General features: G+C 45.5%; 1 protein-coding gene across 2 annotated transcripts in view; it reads right to left on the reverse strand.

Moving 5' to 3' along the window:
* The window catches only part of LOC106606482 (cAMP-dependent protein kinase type I-beta regulatory subunit), a 248907-nt gene that overhangs the window by 184193 nt on the left and 45069 nt on the right, over positions 1-19645 (reverse strand). For both annotated transcript variants that reach the window (XM_045715631.1, XM_045715632.1), the window contains 2 exons: positions 18144-18314; positions 7516-7607 (listed from right to left, as the gene is read on the reverse strand). In XM_045715631.1, the coding sequence (XP_045571587.1) occupies positions 7516-7607; positions 18144-18314 (263 nt within the window). The remainder of the gene's footprint in view (positions 1-7515; positions 7608-18143; positions 18315-19645) is intronic.

The raw sequence follows: 19645 nt of genomic DNA on the forward strand, positions 1-19645 counted from the left end.
TGAAGTTGTTATCAGTATAAAAGACACCTGTCCACAACCTCAAACAGTCACACTCCAAACTTCACTATGGCCAAGACCAAAGAGCTGTCAAAGGACACCAGAAACAAAATTGTAGACCTGCACCAGGCTGGGAAGACTGAATCTGCAATAGGTAAGCAGCTTGGTTTGAAGAAATCAACTGTGGGAGCAATTATTAGGAAATGGAAGACATACAAGACCACTGATAATCTCCCTCGATCTGGGGCTCCACGCAAGATCTCACCCTGTGGGGTCAAAATGATCACAAGAACAGTGAGCAAAAATCCCAGAACCACACGGGGGGACCTAGTGAATGACCTGCAGAGAGCTGGGACCAAAGTAACAAAGCCTACCATCAGTAACACACTACGCCGCCAGGGACTCAAATCCTGCAGTGCCAGACGTGTCCCCATGCTTAAGCCAGTACATGTCCAGGCCCGTCTGAAGTTTGCTAGAGAGCATTTGGATGATCCAGAAGAGGATTGGGAGAATGTCATATGGTCAGATGAAACCAAAATATCACTTTTTGGTAAAAACTCAACTCGTCGTGTTTGGAGGACAAAGAATGCTGAGTTGCATCCAAAGAACACCATACCTACTGTGAAGCATGGGGGTGGAAACATCATGCTTTGGGGCTGTTTTTCTGCAAAGGGACCAGGATGACTGATCCGTGTAAAGGAAAGAATGAATGGGGCCATGTATCGTGAGATTTTGAGTGAAAACCTCCTTCCATCAGCAAGGGCATTGAAGATGAAACGTGGCTGGGTCTTTCAGCATGACAATGATCCCAAACACACCGCCCGGGCAACGAAGGAGTGGCTTTGTAAGAAGCATTTCAAGGTCCTGGAGTGGCCTAGCCAGTCTCCAGATCTCAACCCCATAGAAAATCTTTGGAGGGAGTTGAAAGTCCGTGTTGCCCAGCGACAGCCCCAAAACATCACTGCTCTAGAGGAGATCTGCATGGAGGAATGGGCCAAAATACCAGCAACAATATGTGAAAACCTTGTGAAGACTTACAGAAAACGTTTGACCTGTGTCATTGCCAACAAAGGATATATAACAAAGTATTGAGATAAACTTTTTTTATTGACCAAATACTTATTTTCCACCATAATTTGCAAATAAATTCATAAAAAATCCTGCAATGTGATTTTCTGGATTTTTTTTCTTCTCATTTTGTCTGTCATAGTTGAAGTGTACCTATGATGAAAATTACAGGCCTCTCATCTTTTTAAGCGGGAGAACTTGCACAATTGGTGGCTGACTAAATACTTTTTTGCCCCACTGTAAGTCTATGATTTTATATTTGATAGAGCAGTCTGACTGAGCGATGGTAGGCAGCAGCAGGCTCGTAAGCATTCATTCAAACAGCACCTTCGTGCGTTTTGCCAGCAGCTCTTCACAATTCTTCAAGCATTGCGTCGTTTATGACTTCAAGCCTATCAACCCCCGAGATTAGGCTGGTGTAACCCATGTGAAATGGCTAGCTAGTTAGCGGGTGTGCGCTAATAGCGTTTAAAACGTCACTCGCTCTGAGACTTGGGAGTGGTTGTTCCCCTTGCTCTACATGGGTAACGCTGCTTCGAGGGTGGCTGTTGTCGATGTGTTCCTGGTTCGAGCCCAGGTAGGAGCGAGGAGAGGGACGGAAGCTATACTGTTACACTGGCAATACTAAAGTGCCTATAAGAACATCCAATAGTCAAAGGTATATGAAATACAAATGGTATAGAGAGAAATAGTCCTATAATAAGTACAACCTAAAACTTCTTACCTGGGAATATTGAAGACTCATGTTAAAAGGAACCACCAGCTTTCATATGTTCTCATGTTCTGAGCAAGGAACTTAAACTTTAGCTTTATTACATGGCACATATTGCACTTTTACTTTCTTCTCCAGCACTTTGTTTTTGCATTATTTAAACCAAACTGAACATGTTTCATAATTTATTTGAGGCTAAATTGATTTTATTGATGTATTATATTAAGTTAAAATAAGTGTTCATTCAGTATTGTTGTAATTGTCATTATTACAAAAAAAAATAATAATAAGTTTTATTTTTTTTAATTAAAATTTAAAAAAAATAAAAAATAAAATAAATAAAAAATAAAAAATAAGAAAATAAAAAGATTAAAAAAACCGAAAAAAATAAAAATAACAAATAAACGCCCGATTAATTGGTATCGGCTTTTTTGGGGTCCTCCAATAATCGGTATCGGCGTTGAAACATCATAATCGGTCGACCTCTAATACAGGGACTACCAGTGCTGAGTCAATGTGCAGGGGTACCAGGTAATAACATGGCTATATACAGTGAGTACCAGTACTGAGTCAATGTGCAGGGGTACGAGGTAATAACATGGCTATATACAGGGAGTACCAGTACTGAGTCAATATGCAGGGGTACGAGGTAATAACATGGCTATATACAGGGAGTACCAGTACCGAGTCAATGTGCAGGGGTACGAGGTAATAACATGGCTATATACAGGGAGTACCAGTACCGAGTCAATATGCAGGGGTACGAGGTAATAACATGGCTATATACAGGGAGTACCAGTACCGAGTCAATGTGCAGGGGTACGAGGTAATAACATGGCTATATACAGGGTGTACCAGTACTGAGTCAATGTGCAGGGGTACCAGGTAATAACATGGCTATATACAGGGAGTACCAGTACTGAGTCAATGTGCAGGGGTACCAGGTAATAACATGGCTATATACAGGGAGTACCAGTACTGAGTCAATGTGCAGGATAGATAATAGGCAGTTGCAGCATGTGGTGAGTGTGTGTGTGTGTGTGTGTGTGTGTGTGTGTGTGTGTGTGTGTGTGTGTGTGTGTGTGTGTGTGTGTGTGTGTGTGTGTGTGTGTGTGTGTGTGTGTGTGTGTGTGTGGCATCAGTATGTATGTGTGAACATGTTATGTGTGTGTGGGTGTATAGTATGTGTGTGTGTGTTGCGGTGTCAGTGTAAGTATGTGTGAGTGTGTGGGTAGAGTCCAGTGTGTGTGTGTGCATAGAGTCAGTGCAAGAGAGTTAGTGCAAAAAAGGGCCAATGCAGGTAGTCCGGGTAGACATTTGATTAGCTATTTATCAGTCTTGTTAAGCAGTCTCATGGCTTGGGGGTAGAAGCTGTTCACTGTCTTGTGGGTTCCACACTTGGTGCACTGGTACCGCTTGCCATGCGGAAGCAGAGAGAAGAGTCTATGACTTGGGTGGCTGGAGTCTTTTAACATTTTTAGGGCCTTCCTCTGGCACCGCCTGGTATAGAGGTCCTGGATGGCAGGGAGCTCATCCCCAGTGATGTACTGGGCCGTACCCACTATGCTCTGTAGTGCCTTGCAGCTGCCGTACAAAGCGGTGATGCAGCCAGTCAAGATGCTCTCTATGGTGCAGCTGTACAACTTTTTGAGGATCTGAGGGCCCATGCTGAATCTTTTCAGCCTCCTGAGGGGGAAAAGGCTCTGTCGTGCCCTCTTCACAACTGCGTTGGGTGTGTGTGGACCTGTTAATTCCTTAGTGATGTGGACACCGAGGAATTTGAAGCTCTCGACCCACTCCACTACAGCCCCATCGATGTGGATGGGGGCGTGTTAACTCCTCTGTTTCCTGTAGTCCACGATCAGCTCCTTTGTCTTGCTGACGTTGAGGGAGAGGTTGTTGTCCTATCAGCACACTGCCAGGTCTCCCTCTGACCTCTTCGTCGTCGGTGATCCGTCCTACCACCTTCACGTCGTCAGCAAACTTGATGATGGTGTTCACCAACGCAGTCGTGGGTGAACAGGGAGTACAGGAGTGGACTAAGCATGCACCCCTGAGGGCCCCCATGTTGATGGCGGATGTGCTGTTGCCTACCCTCACCAGCTGGGGGGCGGCCTGTCAGGAAGTCCAGAATCCAGTTGCAGAGGGAAGTGTTTAGTCCCAGGGTCCTGAGCTTAGTGATGGGTTTGGAGGGCACTATGGTGTTGAATGCGGAGCTGTAGTCAATAAACAGCATTCTTACATAGGTATTGGATTTGTCTATGTGGGTGAGGGTAGTGTGGAGTGCAGTTGAGATTGTGTCATCTGTGGATCTGTTGGGGCGGTATGCAAATTGGAGTGGGTCCAGGATGTCTGAGATGTTGGAACAGCCTTGGAACAGCCTTGCCATAGCAACAGCCTTGGAACCAACAACTCTAGCCAATCAGGGCCCATCTGTCATTGACAACAGCCTGTCAGCTCAGCAACACCAGACATGGACAGACCATCTGCAAGACACTCCAGAGAGGGCACGCCAGCACTGACCATCACAGACCATCTGCCCATCTACGTCAGCCCCAGACATCTCTGGCTCATTTAGAAACCGTATACAAATTGTACTATTGGCCTATTGGTTTTGAACAACAGTGTTTCGTATAAGTGGTATGACTGGATTCAAGAGGAACAAATTGTGTCAGTTTGTCACGTGTCAACCACAAAACTATGGTAATGGAACTTCAATGTGACTGAGAGCATCAGCTGAAGGCTGAGGGAGTTGGACCCAGCACGGCGCTGTCAGAGCTAAACTAACACCAAGTCACAGCTTCCGCCGTCCAGCTGATCACACATAATCTTGACCTGTCATCATCGTTACACCCCATCACTCAGACATGAGCTAATCAGACACCATGCGTTTCTGCCTGTCTGTCTGTCTGTCTGTTTACAGCTAAAACACCAAGTGTCTCTTACATGTGGTGTGACAAGTTTCAAGAGGAACAAATTGACGACACTACGTGCCAGTTTGTCAGCATGTCAACATGCTACCGTAATGCACAATCACTGCATCAGCTGCATTCAGAGGGAATTGGATCCAACAGGGCCCTGTCAGCACTAGGCTAGCTAGGCTAACACCAAGTTACAACGTCCGGCTGATCTGAACCTGTCATCATCACTATGCCCCATCACTCATCTTAGAACAAATCATCATCATCCTGTCTGTCTGTCTGTCTGTCTGTCTGTCTGTCTGTCTGTCTGTCTGTCTGTCTGTCTGTCTGTCTGTCTGTCTGTCTGTCTGTCTGTCTGCCTGTCTGTCTGCCTGTCTGTCTACAGCTGACAGCCCGTCTCTGTAGCTGCTACACGAACATAACAGCCAGTCATATAAATTCAGAATCATATACGGTCTACTCTGGGGCTGTGTGGTCATGTATGGTCTGGTCATGCCAACAGGTCTTGTATACATTAAAACAAGGCAAGTTTATGGTCTGGTGCCACATTTTTCCCCAATGTAACCCTAAGCCTCCGTATCAGCCACCCAAGCACTAGATTTAAGTGACTACACCAGGCCTGGGTTCAAATAGTATTTGCTTTATTTCAAATACTTTGCCTATGCTTTTCTGAGCGTGCCTGGCGCAACTGAACTAAAGGTGTAGACCCAAAAGTGCAAACTTCTCCCATCTGTCACTCCAGGAAGACATAATCAAACGCTCAGATTATTTTCAAGGAAACAAGAACTACTTGAACCAAGGTCTCTACTACAGTGTACTGCTTGTGTGATTCTTCTCTGCCTGCCACTGCTGGGCAAACTGGCGGCTGGTTGCAACAACACTGACGTGCAATCAGACTGAAGCCCTGTGCCAAGAAGTGGGGCAGGGAGCGCAGTAAATTACCAGCTGACGAAAGAATGGAAAAAGGTGTGTTTTGGGTTTTCTCCCTGGGACCGTCGGGAGGCTAGAATGGAGGGATGAAGGGAGAGAGACATATAGAAAAAGCTGTCCAGCTTTTCCCTGCTGTTCCGCGGATGCAGCCTGGGATACAGAGCTAATGGATTCTCCCCGGCAATGAAACAGTATTCAGGCTGCAGTCCAGAGCAAGGAGGGAGGGAGGGAGGGAGCCACCTGAGATGTTTCCCACAGTACTGGCCTGGAGATTAGGAAGGAAGGAAGGGATGGAGGGAGGGAGGTGGGGTGGAGAGATAGAGAGGGAAGAAAGAGAATGGTAGGGGTGGGATGGAAAAGGGAATTAAGGAGAAATGGGTGAAGGGGAAAGATGGATAGAGGGATAGAGAAAGATGAAGAAGGAAAGAGAGAGGAAGAGATGGGGTGAAGGGGAGGGATGGAGGGATTAATGAATCTCTCTCTCTGGCAAGCGGTACCGGAGCGCCAAGTCTAGGACCAAAAGGCTCCTTAACAGCTTCTACCCCCAAGCAATAAGACTGCTGAACAACTAATCAAATGGCCAGCCGGACTATTTAAAAATGGACAAATCCCCCCTCCATTTGTTTTACACTGCTGCTACTCGCTGTTTATCATCTATGCATAGTCACTTCACCCCTACCTACATGTACATATTACCTCAACTAACCTGTACCCCCACACATTGACTCGGTACCGGTACCCCCTGTATATAGCTTCGTTATTGTTATTTTATTGTGTTACTTTTTTATTTTTTACTTTAGATTATTTGGTAAATATTTTCTTAACTCTTCTTGAACTGCACTGTTGGTTAAGGGCTTGTAAGTAAGCATTTCTCGGTAAGGTCTAAATCAAATCAAATCAAATGTATTTATATAGCCCTTCGTACATCAGCTGATATCTCAAAGTGCTGTACAGAAACCCAGCCTAAAACCCCAAACAGCAAGCAATGCATGTGAAAGAAGCACGGTGGCTAGGAAAAACTCCCTAGGAAAAACTCCCTAGAAAGGCCAAAAACCTAGGAAGAAACCTAGAGAGGAACCAGGCTATGAGGGGTGGCCAGTCCTCTTCTGGCTGTGCAGGGTGGATATTATAACAGAACATGGTCAAGATGTTAAAATGTTCATAAATGACCAGCATGGTCAAATAATAATAATCATAGTAGTTGTCGAGGGTGCAACAAGCACGTCCGGTGAACAGGTCAGGGTTCCATAGCCGCAGGCAGAGCAGTTGAAACTGGAGCAGCAGCACCTGTTGTATTCGGCGCATTTGACAAATAAAGTTTGATTTGATTTGTTGCTGCTGTTTTGTGTTTGTCAAATCCCACAGCCTCAGACCCTCTCTCAGAGCCGTGGCGAATCGTGTCGTTCCGAGTAACCCAATTCCAACCCCGCACCCCACCAAAATTTCAACACACTTTAGATTACTGTCTAACATCCACACTGCCTGCCTTTCTTGGGGGGGGTTGCCATGGCGATCGACAACAACAGTGTACACACACACACACAGGACAGGGCGGCACCAGGCAGTCAATTTTCCCTCCGGCATGCCCCCCTCTCTCTCTCCGTACCCCTCGCCCCTCTGCCCAGTGTCTGCCTGCCCCTCTTCTCGCCTGGCTGGTCTCACAACTTTTGACCTGTTTCAACCCAGCAGCACTGCAGACAACACTGGCCCACTGTGGCCACACGGGAAAATTGCTCAACAACAACAAAAAGCATCTTTATGATTAGCTCACACACACAATGTCGCTCTCTCACTTAGTCACTCAGTCACTAATGGTTTTTTAACTAGGATGAAGTCATCCCTAGACACTGATCTTGGGTCAGTTAGATTATGATTTGGGGTTCTTACCTCCTTTCGTTGTCGTCGAGGTGAGCAAACAGCACGTTCTTGGAGATGGCCTTGGCCAGAGCAGTCATGGTCTTGTAGTCCTTAGGAATGACCTGAGGAACAACATAGCAAACATCCTGGTCTCTCAAACAGGAACCAGACTACAGCAGCTGCATCACAGACAATGGAATTGATTGGTATCAATACAATTGATTGAATTCCATTTAATACTATACTCATTGTCTTCCCTATTTGTCATGCCATGTCTACATGGCAAAAAAAAAAGTTACTTCCCAAAAAGCATTTATTGAAAAGAAAAGAAAACACTAGAGCTATGCACATGAAGCCAGGCACACGCACATAAATCAAAATAGCTCATTGCACAGATTTAAGCACATTACAGTATATTTTAAACAAACCCTCCTGTCTGTACATAATTGAACGCAACCCATCTGTTTGACTGAGATCAGTGTACCTATGTGTGTGTGCAGCCCTTCGCTGTGAGTTCACGAGGCCCTGTGCTCATTCATAAAACATGCATTTTCATGTCCATGTTTGAACCAAAGGACTGTTTGGGGGAATGATGCGGGCCAGCCACATTTCCTCAGAGCCCACTACAAAGACTACTGCCTCTGTATTTAAGGAAAGACGTTCTAGGGAGAAGAGCTCTGCAGATGTGTTACTGTGGGGAGAGAGAGAGAGAGAGAGAGAGAGAGAGAGAGAGAGAGAGAGAGAGAGAGAGAGAGAGAGAGAGAGAGAGAGAGAGAGAGAGAGAGAGAGAGAGAGAGAGAGAGAAACTATAGCAAGACAGAATCAAAGAGATGCTAGTGGGAGAGAGATAGTACTGTAAGAAAGAAAGCATCCGTGCTCTGAGGGAAGCAGCAGTCTGTAGGCTGTAATTAACTTAAAGCAACAGATGGCTCACCATGAAGAGGACCACAGCTACAACAGCAGCAGACTGGCTGAAACATTCATGAGGCCACTGCAGTACACTACCAACATCAACCCTCTGCAGTCTCTATCAACCATCTGGAATGCTGGAAATAGACCCTTTGCTCCAAAGAGAGAGGCTATACTCTTTATGGATAGAGGGGTGGAGAGAGGGGGTACTAGAGTCTTTATGGATAGAGGGGTGGAGAGAGGGGGTACTAGAGTCTTTATGGATAGAGGGGTGGAGAGAGGGGTTACTAGAGTCTTTATGGATAGAGGGGTGGAGAGAGGGGGTACTAGAGTCTTTATGGATAGAGGGGTGGAGAGAGGGGGTACTAGAGTCTTTATGGATAGAGGGGTAGAGAGAGGGGTTACTAGAGTCTTTATGGATAGAGGGGTGGAGAGAGGGGGTACTAGAGTCTTTATGGATAGAGGGGTGGAGAGAGGGGGTACTAGAGTCTTTATGGATAGAGGGGTGGAGAGAGGGGGTACTAGAGTCTTTATGGATAGAGAGGTAGAGAGAGGGGTTACTAGAGTCTTTATGGATAGAGGGGTAGAGAGAGGGGTTACTAGAGTCTTTATGGATAGAGGGGTGGAAAGAGGGGGTACTAGAGTCTTTATGGATAGAGGGGTGGAGAGAGGGGGTACTAGAGTCTTTATGGATAGAGGGGTGGAGAGAGGGGGTACTAGAGTCTTTATGGATAGAGGGGTGGAGAGAGGGGGTACTAGAGTCTTTATGGATAGAGGGGTGGAGAGAGGGGGTACTAGAGTCTTTATGGATAGAGGTGTAGAGAGGCGTTACTAGAGTCTTTATGGATAGAGGGGTGGAGAGAGGGGGTACTAGAGTCTTTATGGATAGAGGGGTGGAGAGAGGGGTTACTAGAGTCTTTATGGATAGAGGTGTAGAGAGGGGGGTACTAGAGTCTTTATGGATAGAGGGGTGGAGAGAGGGGGTACTAGAGTCTTTATGGATAGAGGGGTGGAGAGAAGGGGGTACTAGAGTCTTTATGGATAGAGGGGTGGAGAGAGGGGGTACTAGAGTCTTTATGGATAGAGGGGTGGAGAGAGGGGGTACTAGAGTCTTTATGGATAGAGGGGTGGAGAGAGGGGGTACTAGAGTCTTTATGGATAGAGGTGTAGAGAGGGGGTACTAGAGTCTTTATGGATAGAGGGGTGGAGAGAGGGGGTACTAGAGTCTTTATGGATAGAGGTGTAGAGAGGGGTTACTAGAGTCTTTATGGATAGAGGGGTGGAGAGAGGGGGTACTAGAGTCTTTATGGATAGAGGTGTAGAGAGGGGTTACTAGAGTCTTTATGGATAGAGGGGTGGAGAGAGGGGGTACTAGAGTCTTTATGGATAGAGGGGTGGAGAGAGGGGTTACTAGAGTCTTTATGGATAGAGGTGTAGAGAGGGGGTACTAGAGTCTTTATGGATAGAGGGGTGGAGAGAGGGGTTACTAGAGTCTTTATGGATAGAGGTGTAGAGAGGGGTTACTAGAGTCTTTATGGATAGAGGGGTGGAGAGAGGGGGTACTAGAGTCTTTATGGATAGAGGGGTGGAGAGAGGGGGTACTAGAGTCTTTATGGATAGAGGGGTGGAGAGAGGGGTTACTAGAGTCTTTATGGATAGAGGTGTAGAGAGGGGTTACTAGAGTCTTTATGGATAGAGGGGTGGAGAGAGGGGGTACTAGAGTCTTTATGGATAGAGGGGTGGAGAGAGGGGTTACTAGAGTCTTTATGGATAGAGGGGTGGAGAGAGGGGGTACTAGAGTCTTCATGGATAGAGTGGTAGAGAGAGGATTTACCTGAGTCTTTAGGGCTGGGAGTAGTGAGAGTTGGGGGGATAGTGCTTAAACAGGGCCTAATAGACACTTTAAAGCTGGAAGGGTATAGACACAGAGAGGGTTTACTGTCTACTGTCTAACCTCTTTACAAATGGCAGCGGATGGGAACAGAGAAAGGGTCAAACCTCTTTAAGGTTGAAAGTTGATAGACAGAGAGTGTCTAAAGTCTAGCCTGTTAGTCTACAAATGGGAGAGGAAGGGTAGAAACGGTATCTAGTCTGTTGAAGGGAGTGGAAGGATAGAAACGGTATCTAGTCTGTTGAAGGGAGAGGAAGGGTAGAAACGGTATCTAGTCTGTTGAAGGGAGTGGGAGAGGAAGGGTAGAAACGGTATCTAGTCTGTTGAAGGGAGTGGGAGAGGAAGGGTAGAAACGGTATCTAGTCTGTTGAAGGGAGTGGGAGAGGAAGGGTAGAAACGGTATCTAGTCTGTTGAAGGGAGTGGGAGAGGAAGGGTAGAAACAGTATGTAGTCTGTTGAAGGGAGTGGAAGGGTAGAAACGGTATCTAGTCTGTTGAAGGGAGTGGAAGGGTTGAAACGGTATCTAGTCTGTTGAAGGGAGTGGGAGAGGAAGGGTAGAAACTGTATCTAGTCTGTTGAAGGGAGTGGAAGGGTAGAAACGGTATCTAGTCTGTTGAAGGGAGTGGGAGAGGAAGGGTAGAACGGTATCTAGTCTGTTGAAGGGAGTGGAAGGGTAGAAACGGTATCTAGTCTTTTGAAGTGAGAGGAAGGGTAGAAACGGTATCTAGTCTGTTGAAGGGAGAGGGAGAGGAAGGGTAGAAACGGTATCTAGTCTGTTGAAGGGAGTGGGAGAGGAAGGGTAGAAACGGTATCTAGTCTGTTGAAGGGAGTGGGAGAGGAAGGGTAGAAACGGTATCTAGTCTGTTGAAGAGAGTGGGAGAGGACGGGTAGAAACGGTATCTAGTCTGTTGAAGGGAGTGGGAGAGGAAGGGTAGAAACGGTATCTAGTCTGTTGAAGGGAGTGGGAGAGGACGGGTAGAAACGGTATCTAGTCTGTTGAAGGGAGTGGAAGGGTAGAAACGGTATCTAGTCTGTTGAAGGGAGTGGAAGGGTAGAAATGGTATCTAGTCTGTTGAAGGGAGTGGGAGAGGAAGGGTAGAAACGGTATCTAGTCTGTTGAAGGGAGTGGGAGAGGAAGGGTAGAAACGGTATCTAGTCTGATGAAGGGAGTGGGAGAGGAAGGGTAGAAACGGTATCTAGTCTGATGAAGGGAGTGGGAGAGGAAGGGTAGAAACGGTATCTAGTCTGTTGAAGGGAGTGGGAGAGGACGGGTAGAACGCGTATCTAGTCTGTTGAAGGGAGTGGGAGAGGAAGGGTAGAAACGGTATCTAGTCTGTTGAAGGGAGTGGGAGAGGAAGGGTAGAAACGGTATCTAGTCTGTTGAAGGGAGTGGGAGAGGAAGGGTAGAAACGGTATCTAGTCTGTTGAAGAGAGTGGGAGAGGACGGGTAGAAACGGTATCTAGTCTGTTGAAGGGAGTGGGAGAGGACGGGTAGAAACGGTATCTAGTCTGTTGAAGGGAGTGGAAGGGTAGAAACGGTATCTAGTCTGTTGAAGGGAGTGGAAGGGTAGAAATGGTATCTAGTCTGTTGAAGGGAGTGGGAGAGGAAGGGTAGAAACGGTATCTAGTCTGTTGAAGGGAGTGGAAGGGTAGAAACGGTATCTAGTCTGTTGAAGGGAGTGGAAGGGTAGAAATGGTATCTAGTCTGTTGAAGGGAGTGGGAGAGGAAGGGTAGAAACGGTATCTAGTCTGTTGAAGGGAGTGGGAGAGGAAGGGTAGAAACCGTATCTAGTCTGTTGAAGGGAGTGGGAGAGGAAGGGTAGAAACGGTATCTAGTCTGTTGAAGGGAGTGGAAGGGTAGAAACGGTATCTAGTCTGTTGAAGGGAGTGGGAGAGGAAGGGTAGAAACGGTATCTAGTCTGTTGAAGGGAGTGGGAGAGGAAGGGTAGAAACGGTATCTAGTCTGTTGAAGGGAGTGGGAGAGGAAGGGTAGAAACGGTATCTAGTCTGTTGAAGGGAGTGAGAGAGGAAGGGTAGAAACGGTATCTAGTCTGTTGAAGGGAGTGGGAGAGGAAGGGTAGAAACGGTATCTAGTCTGTTGAAGGGAGTGGGAGAGGAAGGGTAGAAACGGTATCTAGTCTGTTGAAGGGAGAGGAAGGGTAGAAACGGTATCTAGTCTGTTGAAGGGAGTGGGAGAGGAAAGGTAGAAACGATATCTAGTCTGTTGAAGAGAGTGGGAGAGGACGGGTAGAAACGGTATCGAGTCTGTTGAAGGGAGTGGGAGAGGAAGGGTAGAAACGGTATCTAGTCTGTTGAAGGGAGTGGGAGAGGAAGGGTAGAAACGGTATCTAGTCTGTTGAAGGGAGTGGGAGAGGAAGGGTAGAAACGGTATCTAGTCTGTTGAAGGGAGAGGGAGAGGAAGGGTAGAAACGGTATCTAGTCTGTTGAAGGGAGAGGGAGAGGAAGGGTAGAAACGGTATCTAGTCTGTTGAAGGGAGTGGAAGAGTAGAAACAGTATCTAGTCTGTTGAAGGGAGTGGGAGAGGAAGAGTAGAAACAGTATCTAGTCTGTTGAAGGGAGTGGAAGGGTAGAAACGGTATCTAGTCTGTTGAAGGGAGTGGGAGAGGAAGGGTAGAAACGCTATCTAGTCTGTTGAAGGGAGTGGAAGGGTAGAAACGGTATCTAGTCTGTTGAAGGGAGTGGGAGAGGAAGGGTAGAAACGGAATCTAGTCTGTTGAAGGGAGAGGAAGGGTAGAAACGGTATCTAGTCTATTGAAGGGAGTGGGAGAGGAAGGGTAGAAACGGTATCTAGTCTGTTGAAGGGAGTGGGAGAGGAAGGGTAGAAACGGTATCTAGTCTGTTGAAGGGAGTGGGAGAGGAAGGGTAGAAACGGAATCTAGTCTGTTGAAGGGAGTGGGAGAGGAAGGGTAGAAACAGTATGTAGTCTGTTGAAGGGAGTGGGAGAGTAGAAACAGTATCTAGTCTGTTGAAGGGAGTGGAAGGGTAGAAACGGTATCTAGTCTGTTGAAGGGAGTGGGAGAGGAAGGGTAGAAACGCTATCTAGTTTGTTGAAGGGAGTGGGAGAGGAAGGGTAGAAACGGTATCTAGTCTGTTGAAGGGAGTGGAAGGGTAGAAACGCTATCTAGTCTGTTGAAGGGAGTGGAAGGGTAGAAACGGTATCTAGTCTGTTGAAGGGAGAGGAAGGGTAGAAACGGTATCTAGTCTGTTGAAGGGAGAGGAAGGGTAGAAACGGTATCTAGTCTGTTGAAGGGAGTGGGAGAGGAAGGGTAGAAACGGTATCTAGTCTGTTGAAGGGAGTGGGAGAGGAAGGGTAGAAACGGTATCTAGTCTGTTGAAGGGAGTGGGAGAGGAAGGGTAGAAACGGAATCTAGTCTGTTGAAGGGAGTGGGAGAGGAAGGGTAGAAACAGTATGTAGTCTGTTGAAGGGAGTGGGAGAGGAAGGGTAGAAACGGTATCTAGTCTGTTGAAGGGAGTGGGAGAGGAAGGGTAGAAACAGTATCTAGTCTGTTGAAGGGAGTGGGAGAGGAAGGGTAGAAACGGTATCTAGTCTGTTGAAGGGAGTGGGAGAGGAAGGGTAGAAACAGTATGTAGTCTGTTGAAGGGAGTGGGAGAGCAAGGGTAGAAACGGTATCTAGTCTGTTGAAGGGAGTGGGAGAGGAAGGGTAGAAACGGTATCTAGTCTGTTGAAGGGAGTGGGAGAGGAAGGGTAGAAACGGAATCTAGTCTGTTGAAGGGAGTGGGAGAGGAAGGGTAGAAACAGTATGTAGTCTGTTGAAGGGAGTGGGAGAGGAAGGGTAGAAACGGTATCTAGTCTGTTGAAGGGAGTGGGAGAGGAAGGGTAGAAACGGTATCTAGTCTGTTGAAGGGAGTGGGAGAGGAAGGGTAGAAACAGTATGTAGTCTGTTGAAGGGAGTGGGAGAGGAAGGGTAGAAACAGTATCTAGTCTGATGAAGGGAGTGGGAGAGGACGGGTAGAAACGGTATCTAGTCTGTTGAAGGGAGTGGAAGGGTAGAAACGGTATCTAGTCTGTTGAAGGGAGTGGAAGGGTAGAAACGGTATCTAGTCTGTTGAAGGGAGTGGAAGGGTAGAAACGGTATCTAGTCTGTTGAAGGGAGTGGGAGAGGAAGGGTAGAAACGGTATCTAGTCTGTTGAAGGGAGTGGGAGAGGAAGGGTAGAAACGGTATCTAGTCTGTTGAAGGGAGTGGGAGAGGACGGGTAGAAACGGTATCTAGTCTGTTGAAGGGAGTGGGAGAGAACGGGGATGGCAGAGAGCTGGGAGCTGAGAGGGCAAAGCCTGTGTGCTGAGACCCAGATGACACAGAGATCCTAGTGACGCCACTCAGCCAAAACCAAGTTCCCACAGTGCCAAGCCCAGACACACACACACACACACACACACACACACACACACACACACACACACACACACACACACACACACACACACACACACACACACACACACACACACACACACACACACACACACACACACACACGCTGAGCCATGTGAACACATGAGAGAGGGATTCATTTAATATGCTTAGTTGCTCGTCTGGAAAATGTGAATGAAACATTAACTAAGATATTAAACCACTTTAGCCTCTGACTGAGGGTTATTTCAGTACATTGACGTATGTAGAGCCCGTGTTGTTATCAGTCTGGAACCATGTCATCCAGTACTGTCTAGATACCAGACCAGGGTTTAAATACTATTTGATATCTTTCAAATGCTTCGTTTGCTTAGCCTGTCAGGTGGGTGGGGTTTGTAACTTTTAGATTTTTCTATTGGATTCATGGCAACAGGCAAGCTCAATCAAGCACAGATATAGTATTTGAACTGATTTTACATCGTTTTTTTAACCCAGGTCTGCTAGCTATATGTCATTACCGCTGGGAAAGACAACAGCTGTTTACTGAAGAACCCAGCCTTCAATCAATTTGTTAAACTTCTCATTTCATTCAAATCTGCTTCATAACTATGAATTATGTGTGACGCTTGTCCGTCATGCTTGTAGTAGTCTGTTCAAGCTCAAGCTAAACAAAGGCATGTTTGTTATCGTCTGATGGGAATTTTAAGGACAACCTCGAAATGACATTTTTGTGTGTGTGTGCGTGTCTATCTCCCTGTATATGTGTGTGTGTGTGTGTGTGTATCCCTGAAATAGCGTGAATCACTGACCTAAACATTTGCTAGTTTATTGGTTTATCATACATGATTGGAGCCTGGCAGATACCTGCTGCTAAGACTGGCAGATACCTGCTGCTAAGACTGGCAGATACCTGCTGCTAAGACTGGCAGATACCTGCTGCTAAGACTGGCAGATACCTGCTGCTAAGACTGACAGATACCTGCTGCTAAGACTGGCAGATACCTGCTGCTAAGACTGGCAGATACCTGCTGCTAAGACTGGCAGATACCTGCTGCTAAGGCTGGCAGATACCTGCTGCTAAGACTGGCAGGGGCAGGAGGGTGGAGACACACACATAAGCCACACTCCAGTGGCCTGCCGATTACAGCGAGGTGACGGGGGTCAGGCCGTTATGTCAGTACCCAGCAATTAATGCCGAGGGGGCAGGAGCAGGGTAAGGATAGGGGCAGGGGGAAGGCAGTGCAAGCAGGGCTTTACATTTTAAAAATGAATTGGTAGCACTGGTGCTCCTAACTTCTAAAGTTAGGAGTACAACATAACATTCAGGCACCAACACCAGAATATATGATTTTATCAATATAGCCACTATTGGGCCTGTATGTATTTTAGCTACTTCTGTTGTGCTCTAGAAACTCATATGCAACCCTGTAAATATATTTGTTTAACATAAAAAGCTGCACATTTTATATCTGTCATTAAAATTACAAAGTAATTTTCTGCATTGTGTAAAAGCACTATTTTCCTTTTGAGATTACATAACTGCTAAATGACCAAAATCTAAATGTAATTGTATTGAAAATTGTATAGTGTCTCTTTAAGAACATTGTTTGATGACATGCCAGAGATCTGTCATTCATTCATCACTCTGATGATTGATCTCCTGAAGAAGTTCTCCCTTTCCCTTTATTTCTGTGTCCCAACATGCTTGGATAAAGCCTACTGGCAAACTTACCAGGCTGTTAGCTAGCTATGCTACAACGGTAGAGCGAAGCCTAATAATTACAATAATTATTATCTGGGTCATTTTTTTCTAGGCGCAGTGGTGCTCCCAAATTAAAATACCAGGTTGCACAGCAAAATATTTAGGAGCATATGCAACCAAAACGGTCGCATTTTAGAGCCCTGAGTGCAAGAGCCATCCACTACCATCTGGTTGGATTTGGTTGAGATTGTGTGAGTTAAGAGAGTTCTGTTAAGTCAACTTAACTAGTTGTTTTGAGAAGGGTTCTTTACTTCCCTAAATTTTTGTAGGTTTTTTGACAATGGCAAATATTTTCAACTGCAGTCCCAAAGGAGTATGTGTTACATTGATACCAATTAGCATTAGCCTAATCACCATAGCAACCTTCATTTCACTTCTGCTGGCTAGAACATCATCTTTTTCATCCTCTCAGGACCCCTTACTCCTGTGTGAGTCGATAGTTTGAATCTCTAGTCAAACTCTCCTCATCAGGTTGTGGACAATCAATGGTCAGCATATGGTCTGTCTATGTGTTCAATCTCTGTGGTCTATCTTTGGTCAGACATATCACAATATTTTTGGGGGATGATATTATATCGATACTTTGATCACAAAAAAAGTATATATATTAAAAATGTTTAGCTAGGTAGCATTTGCTAGTGCTAGTCGGCTGTACCTGAACCAAAACTCTTCCTATAGCTTGTTCTTCATCTTCTTTTGAAATAGTGAACATGTTTTCAGCACTTTTATTTCCATGACTGATCAAAAATCATTTTCTCATGCTCTCTCTGTCTCTCTGCAGCAGATATCAGTGGAGGCTGGTGGGAGGAGCTATAGGAGGTTGGGCTCATTGTAATGGCTGGAATGGAATAACTCATATGGAATTCCTCATATACTGAGGAATATTAAATCGAACATTAAATCGCAATAAAAAAATTGCAGTATCGAATCGCTATACATATATAATCATGAGAATCGCTATAGATATATAATCATGAGAATCGCTATACATATAGAATCATGAGAATCGCAATACATATAGAATCATGAGAATCACTATACATATAGAATCATGAGAATCACTATACATATAGAATCATGAGAATCACTATACATATAGAATCATGAGAATCACTATACATATAGAATCATGAGAATCACTATACATATAGAATCATGAGAATCACTATACATATAGAATCATGAGAATCACTATACATATAGAATCATGAGAATCACTATACAGAGAATCGCTATACATATAGAATCATGAGAATCACTATACATATAGAATCATGAGAATCACTATACATATAGAATCATGAGAATCACTATACATATAGAATCATGAGAATCACTATACATATAGAATCATGAGAATCGCTATAATATAGAATCATGAGAATACAATACATATAGAATCATGAGAATCACTATACTAAGAAAATACATAAAATAAATATAAAAAGAATATGAGAATCGCTATACATATAGAATCATGAGAATCACAATACATATAGAATCATGAGAATCACTATACATATAGAATCATGAGAATCACTATACATATAGAATCATGAGAATCACAATACATATCGTATCGGCACCTATGTATCTTGACAATATCGTATGGTGAGATTCCTGGCGATTCCCAGCCAAAGTGTTACTATGGTTACTGAATGTTCCTGACTGTGTGAGTTGGTTTTAGTGTTTATCTCTGACCTTGCGGACGTAGCTGACGGCGTCCTCTTCAGTGTAGACTTCAGCACTGACCCCTCCCCGGCGGCGGCGGGCCTTGACCACTGGGTTGGGCAGCGGGGGGGACACCTCGTCATCATGGCTGTCTGACTGAGAGTTGGACTTCTGGCGGGCCAGGATCTGCTGGGACTCTTCCTGTAGGGGGGAGAGAGAGAGGGAGAGAGGGGGGAGAGAGGGAGAGAGAGGGAGAGAGAGGGAGAGAGAGAGAGAGAGAGGGAGAGAGAGATTAAGAATAAAAGTTTCAGTCCAGTGAAAGTGAAAGGGATAGTTTACTCAAAAACGTTACATTTAAAATCTTTTAGTATTTTGTTCATTAGTCCAATCCCATTTTTTTGCATGTCAACAATAAAAGTAAGCCACCAGGAAAAGCCAGTTGGGATGCAATAGTGTAGACAACCCAGTCTAACATTAGAGAGAAACTATGATCATATTTTACTTGGACCTCACTGTTCCCACAACTTCCAGTCTGACAATAACAAACCAGCTAACAGAAGAGAAAACCACTTCTGCAAAGAAGTTCACACATTTCCTCAAAGATTGAAGTGAAACATCAGACTAATAGCTGTTAGCCAGCAGTGCTGTAACATAGGAGGAGAGTATGACAGGATTCAGCTTGTATGTGCAGGCCATGGGAAGAAAAGGACAGCTAACTGACAGGGCACTACACACAGGGCACTACACACAGGGCACTACACACAGGGCACTACACACAGGGAGCCCCCTTTGGAAATGCTAACGGAGGCAGAGAAAGACAACAAGACATTAAGAGAAGAGATGAGGGAGCAGGTTGATGTTTTGTTTTACTGTCGTCTCAAGCTGCTGAATTAACAATGTATCAGTGCTCAATTAGGCACGCTAAAGATGAAACTGTCTGTCTGTCTGCCTGTCTGTCTGTCTGTCTGCCTGCCTGCCTGCCTGCCTGCCTGCCTGCCTGCCTGCCTGCCTGCCTGCCTGCCTGCCTGCCTGGTGAAGGGTGCGTGGGGCTGAGGTAGAAAAGTAATGTGTGTGTGTCAAAATATGTTTGTGTTGGTTTCAAGCCTGTGACTATGAATGTGTACACACCGCATTGTGTGTGTGTGTGTGTGTGTGTGTGTGTGAGTGTGTGTGTGTGCCCGGGTTAGTAATTACATCTGCGTCATTGTAATTATGTGTTTTTATTTACGCTTGGCTGTGGTTATGAGTGAACACACTTAATGAGGCGTCTGTTCCAACAGCACCTATGAACCACACAACACATTGTTTACACCTTTTTAATAGTCACTTCTCATTCAGAGTTCATGACTAATCTATTTTCAGAAAGGTTTGCAGAGAAATCACACACACACACACACACACACACACACACACACACACACACACACACACACACACACACACACACACACACACACACACACACACACACACACACACACACACACACACACACACACACACACACACAGTTGTCCTCTCTTCACTGTATC

Source organism: Salmo salar, chromosome ssa03, assembly GCF_905237065.1.
Source record: "Salmo salar chromosome ssa03, Ssal_v3.1, whole genome shotgun sequence".
NCBI classification, from domain to species: Eukaryota; Metazoa; Chordata; class Actinopteri; order Salmoniformes; family Salmonidae; genus Salmo; species Salmo salar.